The 12,259-nt window shown below is 39.4% G+C and overlaps 1 protein-coding gene across 3 annotated transcripts in view; it reads right to left on the reverse strand.

Annotated features, from left to right (window-relative positions):
* Positions 1 to 2,786: 2,786 nt before the first annotated feature.
* Positions 2,787 to 12,259, reverse strand: part of PLD1 (phospholipase D1) — a 149,895-nt gene continuing 140,422 nt past the window's right edge. For all 3 annotated transcript variants that reach the window (XM_042456831.1, XM_042456829.1, XM_042456830.1), the window contains one exon: positions 2,787 to 11,798. In XM_042456831.1, the coding sequence (XP_042312765.1) occupies positions 11,574 to 11,798 (225 nt within the window). In that variant the 3' untranslated portion in view covers positions 2,787 to 11,573. The remainder of the gene's footprint in view (positions 11,799 to 12,259) is intronic.

The raw sequence follows: 12,259 nt of genomic DNA on the forward strand, positions 1-12,259 counted from the left end.
TACAGCACACATTTTAGTCTCCACTTTATCCCAGTGGTTGATACCCAGAAGTATCCTATATTCTCTAGAAGAGAAAGGTAAGACAATTGCCTTGCTTCCTGCTAGGGGTGGTCTATGTCTTTTTAAGATGGTTGGGGAAACAGGAATTCTCACAATGACTTTTATCCCCTTGAGATTGAACTTCCTGCGCACCCTTCTCCCCAACATGACCATGTATTGTCCAGGGAGGGCAGGAGTGGCTGAGAAGCAACTTGTTATGTCTCTGGGACCCCAAGGAGGTCCTCCAGGATGACATCACTATTGAGCATCTGGCTGTAGGTACATAGCCAAATATTTCTTGGCTGCCCCCCAGTCTCCCATGGCAATGGCATGATAGTTTTGAGTGGGGCACAGGAAAATGGTAAATCCCATGTGAGGGAAGACAGAGTGGAATTCTGTCAGCACGGAACTTACACTCCAGGACTCCATGCAGGCTCACAAGGAAGTGTTATATGTGTTTATAACACATCATTTTTCAAATATAGAAACAATTTCCCCCACTATCACTGAAGCAAGGCAAGAAATACCATTAAAAATCGTATTGCCACCAAATGAATTGGTGGCTATTGTCCTAATGATATTTGATATAGATTCTTGTTGGTGCACTCCTGTTATTGAATAATGAAAATTTTTGATATTTGTTGTTTTGGAATAAAAAGCATATACACTTTGTGTTTCCCTTTTATGAAATTTCAGAGTTTTTCGGATTTTGGAATATTTGCATATACATAATGAGATACTTGGAGATGACACCCAAGTCTAAACAGTAAATTCATTTATGTGTCATGTATACCTTATACACACAGCCTGAAAGTAATTTTATACACAGTATTTTCAAAGTTTGTGTACATTGAACCATCAGAAAGCAACGGTATCACTATCTCCGTCACCTATGTGGGCCAATTTGGATTTTGGCATATTTTGGATTTTGGATTTCCAGATAAGGGAAACTCAATCTGTATATGAGTTTTATAGTAGTAGTAGTAGTAGTAGCAGCAGCAGCAGCAGCAGCAAGCTGTTTCTGAGATAAAAAAAAAAAGTTGTCAGTTACCGGCCTACACTGAGAAAGTCGAGAAGTAGCCAAGGGGCTAGAACAGTAAGAGCTTTGCTGTGTTTCCCTCTTGCTCTGCTGAGATTGTTACTGAGACACAGTAGAGTACTATTGGCTCATATTCTGCTGGTAGAATTTGTCTAGGCAACTTATTGACTACTGTGTGAACCAAATTTTAGCCCAGAAGGGCCTTTGATCTGATAGTAGAGCTTTTACTGGTTTTATTACCTTGCTGATGCAAAATTATGGTCTTCAGTGCAGTCCAGCAATGGCAATTCAAACTGAGGGGCAGGCTTCTCTTGGTATATCTTCTTGCCAATCAAGACCCTGCTCATGAAGCATGGATGTGGATAGACCTACAGAGGCCACACTGCAGGATGTATATGGCATCATGTATCCAACCTCCATCTTGAAATGGTGGAGTTGCACAGACCAGTCCTTTGGCAATCATCTTGTGTTGTACAGCAAAATAGCTGTATGTGGCTACTTTTGGACACAATAATAATTCAAAAGTTGCTTTGCCTTCCATAGATTTTGCATATATATAAAAATTACTCAGGGCAAGATATACTGGGATGAGTTGTCTGAACTGTTTGGTGCTTCAACAGTCTAGATAAAATTACTCCTACATACACTCTAACTATCCTGATTTGACAGGGAAAGTCCTTATCAATCCTCTTTTGTTCCAGCTGCTTTCAAAATATCAATTTCTCTCTCTTTCTCCCACCTTCCCTCTTTGTCCTGCCTTATGTCAATGAGTACAAATTGAATTTAAATGAATGAGTAGTTGGCACTTAACACAGCAGGCAAAAGGATGCAGAATCATGACCCCCTCTGCAGTCTCAAACAAAAACAAACTGCTGCAGCATCTCCTTGTTTGTTTGCTCTTTCTCATGAAAAATTCTTGCCGTCTTGACCACAATTGGATGTTGTTTGGCCACATGTGTCATGGTATTCATCTGTAAAATGTTGCAGGGTATGTTGTTTCTCCTAGGGGGGAATTTGGAGAGCCAACCCGCTACCAGCCCACCCTCCCAACTTGTTTTGTTTAATAGCTAAAATTGCCCCTCACACCCCTTGGGGACATGGGACAAGTTTGCCACATTTCTAGACTCCACCTGGTTTGTTTTAGTCAGCAGAAGTCTTTTTTTAAAAAACAAGTAGTGATGTGGGAGCCATTTGCCGGGGGGGTGGGGGCGGGGGTGGGAATGGTGTGAGGGGTGACAAAATCATGGCTAAGTTGCTTCATTGTTATTTAGAGAAAAAAACTGGGGATGCTGGTGCCTCTAAAAATGGACCCAGGAAACTATATCCTGTTGACTGCACTTTCCTCAACCAATTTTACATGCTTCCAACACCCAGTAGCACTATTTACTATCAATATCTCTCTCTCAGGTATGGCCTTATATAATGATGCAACTCATCCTAGGGCTGTGCATAATCCCTTTCCTCTCCTAACAGCCACCTTCTTCTTTTGGCAAAATTGCAGCAGTATTACTTGTTGGCATTATCTCTTCATACCAAATCCAGCCTCTGCAGGCACTCAAATTACTGCTAAACCCACACTGAAATAAAATGATCTTAGCTCTGCTTATAGTAAGTAAGAAAGATGCACATCGTGCTTGATCCTCCATGAAAGAAGATTAGGGGTTTGAGCTTTCTAGGACTTTCATAATAAAGATCCATAACACAAACGTTTCTCACACGTTACCTTTTAGTTACATTTTTCAGTGGATGAACATGTTTAAGTATTCCCATTTACAGAGGCAGGAAAATCATGACAAAAGCAACCATTAGCGAGACTGGATATATAAAACAAAAACAAATGGCATATCCTTCATAGAAGGCATATTCACAGTGTTCATGTAGTTTCACATATATATAAAATTGTTCCAATCTCTCTGAAGAAATAAAAAATACTGGGTTATCTGGCTACCTAGTTAATCCAGAGAGCACTTCATTTATGTGAAAAAGAACTTTGCCAGCCAATTACAAAGCTAACTTTGTTTTTCTTCTATTATCTCTATGTCAAGAATGAAGACAAATAAATTATACCTATTCTCAGTGTCTACATCTATTTCAGGAAAAAAAGCAATGCTGAGAAAACAAAGGAGCTTCTGACAACTGCAAGAAATCAAAAAGAACACTTCTTTCCTCCTTAAAAGGTCAGAAGGAAAGTGCCTCTGAATTCCATTAGTCTCTGGCTTTCATTCTGATTCTGTGCTGGCTGCAGGATTATTTCAATCAATACTGCCTTTTGTCCTTCAACCTCATGGATTCCTGATTCAGCGGGCTTCAGAGTGTTATCAATTACAGCAGCAACAGGCGATCAAGTTTTCATGAAGGTCCCTCGAAGTTATGACTTTAGTAGAAATGCAGTAAGGTGTCTTTCTGGCTGTGTAAGCATAGTCCCTTATCTATCAATAAAACTGGCTGTACTCTGCTTTTATTTCTACATATGGATCCCCCAATGGAATAAACAATCAGCATTAAAACAAGAACATAATAACAATGACATTGATGCACAACAATAAATATTCAAGCAAAAAGTGGAAAGGGAGCAAACCCCTTGTTTCTCATGCTAACACCACACTGACAACACCAAGAGAGTGGAGGTCCAATGACCGTCCAAGGAGAAAGAAACACAGCAGGTGTGCCATAACTCAAAAGGGTCCAATTTGGTGCTTTCCATGGGAGTGGTATTCAGAGACATAAGCCGTATTAGTCTGGAATATCACTATGTAAAGAGATCTTGTGGCATCTTCAAGACTAACTGAATAAAAGATGTTGCAGTATAAGCTTTTGTAGACCTGGTCTATTCCTCAGATGCATGGACTCCATGCATCTCAGGAAGTAGACCAAGTCTATGAAAGTTTATGCTATAACATCTTTCGCTAAGCTGGTCCTCAAAGGTGTTACAAGATCCCTTTGCATATTGAGAAGGCCCTGCCATGTGTACCAAAGACCTACATTTGAAAGGATCATGAGAAATGATGATTTTAGAGCCTTTGTTTTTTTGGAAACTGGTATGAGCAGGTAGGATCATATGAGAGGAGATGATTGTTCAGATATATTGGCCCCAGCTGTTTATTTGACGTGTTTAAGATAATAATAATCAGAATAAACATGCTTATACAGAAGTGTACAACAAAACTGAGATGGTCAAATCCATATACTCACACTGGCCAACTTGTTACAGAATTTAAGATTACCATGTTCCCACCAAGGTCTGTTTTTACTAACATAACGAATGCTGGGCATAATCTATTTTACCTTTGCCTTTTTGGTTTACATTGCAGATTTAACAATTTGTGTTATATTAGTGTAGCATTGCCAGGTTTTCAAAATAGCAATAAGGGACAATTGAAATTAATGACATGCAGAGTTAACAATCAGGAAGTAGATATCAACAATTTTGTGTTTTCCCTAAATACCAAAGGAAAGTATTGAATTCAGTCGACTTAGCCATGTGTTTCTATATAAAATTAACATAATGTCTGCAAACACACATTTCTGTTTTTCTGAAAAGCCCACACCCCAAAATACAGCATTTTTGGTATTTGTTCAGTCTAAAAGGAAAAACTTCCTAACCCTCAAATAAGGGACATCCAGTAAAGAAGTAAAGAAAAGGTTTCCTATTGAACCTCTTAAAAAAGAAAAGGCACAAAACAACAGTTTTTGCATCAGATATATTTTTAGCCTGACAAGGACATCATCACATGCCATTCAGCTCATCCTGGCCATGAGATTCAGAGGTGGGCAGAGCAAAATTTGAGATCTGTTGGTACATGCCCGAGTGATTTGAAGTAGATTGGAAAATGTACGGTCCAATTTCTTTAAACTCTGAAGTCTCTTTTTTAAAGAAGTAGATCATTTAAGTCTAAAGTCTGCCTATCCCTGGTGTAAATCATATACTATGAACATGTGGGTATTATGCTACCTTGTTCTACTGGTTTATCTAGTTTGCTGTCACCATGATAATACTCTACCTTTTTACTTGGAGATGCCAAGGACTGAACCTAAGGCTTACAGATGGCATGCATTTTACAACTATGCTATGTCCCTCCCCAAAGTACATGGCACATATATGCTGATTCTTCAGCAGTTGGCAAAATAATGGGACAAATTTAGATCCATATCTTCCATTTTCAGATTTTTGTTTCTGGACTTTCTGAAGGAGTAAGGCAACTGACATACAGATTCAAGGTCCAATCCATATTGGCTAATCAAGGTCAATCAAGGTACTGATTCCTCAAGAGATCAGATATATCACAGGGTCAATGAAAAAGTATGATTGACATCCAGTTCATTTGCTCCTTCCTATGTCTGTCTTATTTCTTCTCTCTGTATGTATAAAAGGGGTAAGAAAACCAAACTGAAAAGATCCAGAGTCCAAAAGCACCATGAATTGGCTTAAAATGTTTCAGCCTAATTTTACATAGTGCACCTCTATGCAAGAAGTGGTAGTTTTTCAAGAAAATAAATGCAAATAATTTTGAACAAAGTATAAATCTCAGCAATCTTTGTAGTAAGGAACCACTGCGCACACACACATACAGAACACATTTGGAAACATTCACTTCATGCCATCCTGATAACATAGCTAGAGAAACAAATGTTACGTAGAGTAAGTTTGCCATACTGACTTATGCAGCTGTAAACAAGGCACTAGGCCTCTTGCCTAGTTTGTCATTTAATCAGGATATGCACATTCCTTCTGGGACAACAGTTTGCAGTTCCTATTAAGTAATCCGAAGCATAAACCAGACTCACTGTTGATGTATCAATGTTGATCGCTCCAGATGTCAAGCCCTCTGTAACAGATGGTTATATGACAACAGTACATCCCTTATTTCCTCTCTGCAAAACTACATTATCCCTTTTCTAAATGCATATGGTGAATCTATATATCTTCAGATTGGTTACTTGTGATTCTGAAGTCCTGCAAGACCCAAAGCAAACTTCAGCACTATAGAAGCTGTAAGCATTTGCACAAAAATAAATCAGAACTTTGAATGATAACCATATTCTGGGCAAATATCAAGTCCTAAGTATGATATAATGGGCTTTTACAAAACATAGCTTTCAGTGTCTTGGGAGTGGAGCGCGGATGGAAGGGGGCTGCCTCTCGCCTGTAGCACAGCTCATGTTTGCGGGGAACCCGGCGCTAAAGCATAGCTTTCAGTGTCTTGGTGTGATTTTGCATATATTCTATTCAACCTGGAAAGCAAGTAGCCTTGTGGTGTGGGTGAAGCAGGCAGGAATGCAAGCTGAGGCTGAGATCCTTCCCTGCATTAGTAGAGTGCAAGATTCCCATATTTACCTGAAGGTCTCTGACAGTGGCAGCTACTAGTCAGTTATCAGATAAACTGGCCTCCTCCATCCCTTTGGACAACAGCCCAGATGATGCAGGGCCTGATACCCGAGTCTGGCAAAAACTAACTGGATAATGTCCAGCCCATTCAGCACTAAACCCAGGGTATACAACCCTCTTATAACTGAATAAAATAAACCTTGCTTGCTCTGGGTCTTCCCAAAAGATCTGAAGTCCTCTTTTCTGATGGCTATTTGCTACACATCCTGCTCTCCTGCCCAGTGCTGTTGTGGTACCAGGTGTCGTTCACAGTGCGGTCAGAACAAGGTGCTCAGCCATTTGACAATATTAGGCACCCAGAGCAAGCTATGTGTGATAGTGGTGAACAGGATGGGCAGCACAGTGGGACATTTGTGTGAACAGGCTCCTGGTGTTTGAATGGTAACGAGGGGAGGTTGGGGCAGCTCTAGGGCAGGATACTCTGGGATACTCCCAGAGTACCCTGGGCTGTGCAGACACCACCGTAGAGTATCAGCCTCACACAAAACAATGCATGATGAACTGTATGCTAAGGTGATCGTTCTTAATCTTTATATCACAAAGGCCTCCCACAAAAGTAGTCCTCTACGTCAACCAGATTTGCCAAAAATGGGATTGTCTTCAGTGTTCATGGCAAATACAACAGAAAAAAATTAAAAACCATCACATCCTGAGAAGCATAGAGCGGCAAAAGCAATGTGTACTAAATTACAGACACATCTTGCCCTCAAAGGCAGCTGTACATGAATTACTGAAAAATCAAAATATGGCATCAAATCACTAAGAGGAATGCATATGATTTCTGATGATGTCTCTAATTAGCAGGATGAAAAACCAGTCTCTGTAGTCACTTGCAGCAAAGTTGGACACTTGGTCTGCCCTTGAGGAATGTCAGTGTTTCTTATTTGTCAGTTTAAGTGAGGTATTGTTGTATGCCTAATTAAACAGCTTATGATACAGGCAACATAGGTGCTTAAGCTGAAGATGGAAATGGTAGTTATGTTTTATGCCTGAGTCTATAAAAAAACATTGTAATCTTTTAAAGCTAACGGTAAGCTCTGTAAAAGCTCATATTTTTCCTCTAGTGGAATGGCTGCAACTTTTGCATTAGTATCCAGTGGCTGCTCATAAGAGAACAATATTGGTAATGAAATAACAATGTCACCATCTACGATAGGTGCCTATTTAGGGGAAAATCAGAATTTGATATGCCTGGAATTTATTTAAAAAATTGCTCAGGTAGCAGAACTTTTTCATGGGCACCAAACATGGGCTCTTTGAGATCTACTTTGGTTCTTGAGATGTCTCTGCATCCCACCATGGCTGGCTGCATCATAGACTGCCATAGCATAAGATAGGCAGATACATATTTGTAGCATTAATACAAAAGGCTTCAGTGCTGCTAAAACTGGACTGTGGGTATTTTCAGATGTTGCAAATATTTTGGGAGATTGTTGGAATTGTATCTGTTGATGTAATTCTCAAGTTTTGTTTTTTTAAAAAAAAATATCCAAATGACATTTTGCTGTGATCCTGGCACTAGCTGCAACATTTTATTCTCACCCTCAGGCGGGTTTCTTTTAAATTCTGATCTATCTGAACAAAAAGTGTCCCCTTCTCTTTTCTCTCCTTTTAATCTCCCCCCCCCCCCCAAATTATAGTACTACAGTGCATCAATGAAGTGACACTTTTGTAGACACTTTAACACTAAGAAGCAGAAGAGACAATTCAGGGTGAAAAAAATTGCTCTTCAAACCATATGATCATCTCAGTGAACTATGCTTTGGGAGGGGGCGGGAACAAACCTTTGGAGGTACCCCAAGTGAAGATCCAAGATATTACTTCCAAACTTCCAAGAAGAGAATGGAGGACAAAGCAGAGTCATCATCATCAACAACCAGCAAACCCCAAGGAGCTGTATTCCAAACTATATTCACACTTTAGATCAGTCTGGAAAATCCATTAGGAAGAACTATGGTTAAAAAATGGGAATACACAAGGGACTGAGGACTTTAAAGCTTGTTGCCTTAAAGCCAGTTTTTAAAGGCATTATCCAAAATTCCATATCTTTTCACCAGAAAAGGTCCAATGCATTAGATAGCACCTTTAAAGTTTGGAATAAAACACAGAATAGATTCACCACTCCATATATGTATCCGGCTTAATCAGGGTACATACCCATATGAACCTCCTATTATGGTGCCAGAATGGTTTTACAAACACTTATTTTTCCAGGGTGGGAGCATGGGAAGAGAAATGGTACTTTTCTATGGGGCTGCTAGACACTTCCAATTTTAATGTCCATTAAAAACTCAGGTTTGGGACATACGAGTAGTCCTCTGCAGAAAAAGAGTATTGACTCTGGAAATCACTGTGTTGTGAGGCTACCATTGGGGATTGGAGGAATCCCTGCTTAGCAAGAAAGTGAAAGAACTCTGAAGAAAATGGAGAAAAACTATAGCTTGTTAAAATCATATTTGGATATCACTGGATATTAACCACATAATCATGAAGAGATCCAAGATTGCTTGCTGACACATTTGTTAATTCATAGTGGTGCTCTTAGAACTTGATTTCAATATAGTTACAGTTTTAATGCAAAACTAGTATGCGAGATGGGGGGGGGGAACAGATGGAATAAGACAGTACTTTGTTGGGACTGATGATGTAATTAAAACAATCTAACTAAATTAAGTTAATGTTTTGCATTAATTTCCTGTGTGTTCACAGTTCACATCACTGCATAGGTCTATTCCCAAGGCATACTGACTGAGAGTAGTGTCCCTACATTATGCAGCAGCAAACCAAGGTCTGTCACTAACTATATGCCAGTAGGTAGTGACAGCCAATCTCAGATCTCCATTACATGCTCCTTTGTGACATTGGCAAACCTTTATTCTCCACGTTAACATATGGGTCATAGTTTCAAATCTTCCCTGGCAAAATTTAACAGGTGAAGCGTTCTGACATAGCTGAGGTTTAAACAAAGAAAATCAATATTTAGAGGAGAGACCCAAACATAAAGCGTCCTTTCACAAGAGCACAATTATAGCATTTATATCACACTTTTACTGACCTGACTTTATTCTATGGAATCCTGGGGTTTGTAGTTAGTAAGGCATTATAGCTCTCTGGTGAAGAATTCTAAGTACACCTCTCTAAACTTCAAATCTCAGGATTCCATGAGATGGAACCATAGTATAGCAGTTAAAGTGGAATCATAGTGCTTTAATTTTGTAATGTGAAACTCAAAATTCACTTGAAACTCACTATCATGAGAAACGCCTTTTATATGGACCAGAAATGAACCACCCACTCCTTTCTGAGCCATGCCCCTCTGCCAGTGAACCAGGCGGCCCCTAACTACCCTTTCTGTTATATACCAGAACAAGGAGTAAACTGTTTGGGCTTCTGGGAAAGGGAAACAGCACTATCACTTGGAATAAGATACCCATTCTAACTTTGCCTTAAGCAGTAATTTGCAAATTGGCATTCCCATTGAATTGGGAAATGAAAATTGGCATATTTTCCAGTGGATTAGAAAAAGGAAGCTGTTTGACATGAGGGCAGACTATATATTCACTTAGCCCATTATTGCCTTCTCTTATTGGCTCTCTAAGGCACAGTGCCCTCCAGAAGTGCTAGATTAGGATTGCCATCATCCCCATTGTGGCTTTTCAAGGGTCTTAGACAGAGCTCTTGCCATACTTTGTGTTAACCAAATTAATATCTAATTCTTTTAAAATGAAGACATTTAGACATAAACCTAGAATCTTTTGCATTCAGACTACTGAACTGTGGCCCTTCCCGTTTAATTCTATTTTAACACATTGCTCATGCTGTATGGTATACTTGTTCACTCAATAATAATTTACAGTTCATTGTCATTATGTGCCTTCAAATCAATTGTGTCTTACAGCAACATTGTCATACAGTTTTCTTGGCAAGAATAAGTCAGAAAAGATTTGCCATTGCTTAGACTGAGAGAGTGTGACTTCCCCCAAGGGCATGCAGTTTGGTTTCAGTGGCTAACCTAGTCCAGCACTCAGACCACTATGATATGCTGACACAAACTATCTCAAAGCATTGTGTATCCTGTTTGATTGCAGACATTACAGACATGACAAAAGGAATTCTTTAGCCACATTTTGTGGTAAGCAGGAAAGAATTAATTGGTCCCTCTTGGGGAACTGTGCACTTTGGCAATCCAAATCCAAAAGATTTTTATGCAAGCCTGCGCACAAAGCAGGGGGAACTAGCTATCTCAGGAAGTTTCAGTACTCATTGTTGCAATGGAACACATAGAAGTATAACAAGTATTTTTTGTTCTAAATACGGCTGTGCTAAAAAGCTTAGAAGCTTTGTGCAGTTTTACGATCTACTCAATTAACAGTGATCACAGTTATGCCGAAAGTGGCATTGTGCAGTGTTCTCAGCAGTTGTTACAAAATTTACAGAATACTAAAAAAAAAGAAAAGAAAAGAAAAAAGAAAAAAGGGAAGAGTTTAAAAAGAAACTTGATAAATAATGTAGGATTTAAGATTTAACCAACACAAATCACTTATCCACTACCGTGGAAGCATCATCACAATTACAGCACATGCATTTTCACAGCACATAGCTAAGTGTTCAGTGCATTGCTCTGAAATTAGACACATGGATGAATATTCACTTTTCCTGGTACAAGAGATAATTCCATAAGCAGTGGCTTTAGATTTCACTGTGGAAATGGACTCCAAGATAGTGTCTGGTTGAACCAATGCATGGCATCAGCTGATGTTTTATCCCTGTTTTTATAACAAAAAGTTTTCAAATTTTGTTTGAAAGAACCAAACATGGAAAGGAAGCATGCATGGAATACAGTGTCTTGCAATATCATGGGCTTTTGGCTTGCATCCCCTTCACTCTCAGGTTGCTTAAATATACCATTCTCATATCAGTAGGCAGAACTTGTCAGTTACCCATTGTTCTTCCCTGATATATCTGAAATTCTTCCATCAAAGGCACTTTTGGGTCAGTGCAGACTTTTCTTCCAATGGCAAAAAGGTTCCAGGCAACCACAATCCATCTAGGAGATTTCCACATAATCCTGTTGTTGTTTTAAAAAAATCCCACATAGGCCAAATCCTCTTAAGTCCAAGTCTCCATGGGTACCATGGATTCTTTTGTTCCGACAGAAGGAAGCAAATTCTCTTCATCTAGAAAACGGAATGGGAACTGGACTAGAAATCCTCGGATCTTCTTGAGCTCTTCTGTCGCTTTAGTAGGATTCTCACAAGCAAGTTTTGGTATGGTGATGAACTCTCGTAACTGGGCTAAGTTGGTTACCTGGTCACTGGGAAGGCATCGGAAAACCTAATTCAAGAGATGATGGGTGAAGTAAATCATTGGAAGAGCTTAACAACACTAAAACTTACCCAACTGTTTTAGTGGTCATTACCTCTCTACATGCAAACCTAGTTCTGCAATGAGCACTAGGGATCTAGAGCAGTAAATTCTCTCCTCAGTCTGCAATTCCTAAGATTATTTTAGGGAAGCCATGCTAAAGTTCATACATGTATGTTAATTGACAATACGAATTACCGTATTTTCCGGTGTGTAAGACGACTGGGCGTATAAGACGACCCCCAACTTTTCCAGTTAAAATATAGAGTTTGGGATATACTTGCCGTATAAGACCACTCCTCTTCCAATGCACATCAAATAAAAATTTAAAAACATCACTGCATTTACCCCAACTCGTTCTCTAATCTTGGCTTGCTTGCTTGCCTGCTTGCTTATCTCTCTCTCTCTCTCATCTATCCATCCATCATCTA

The sequence above is a fragment of the Sceloporus undulatus genome, chromosome 3, assembly GCF_019175285.1.
Source record: "Sceloporus undulatus isolate JIND9_A2432 ecotype Alabama chromosome 3, SceUnd_v1.1, whole genome shotgun sequence".
In the NCBI taxonomy this organism is placed as follows: domain Eukaryota; kingdom Metazoa; phylum Chordata; class Lepidosauria; order Squamata; family Phrynosomatidae; genus Sceloporus; species Sceloporus undulatus.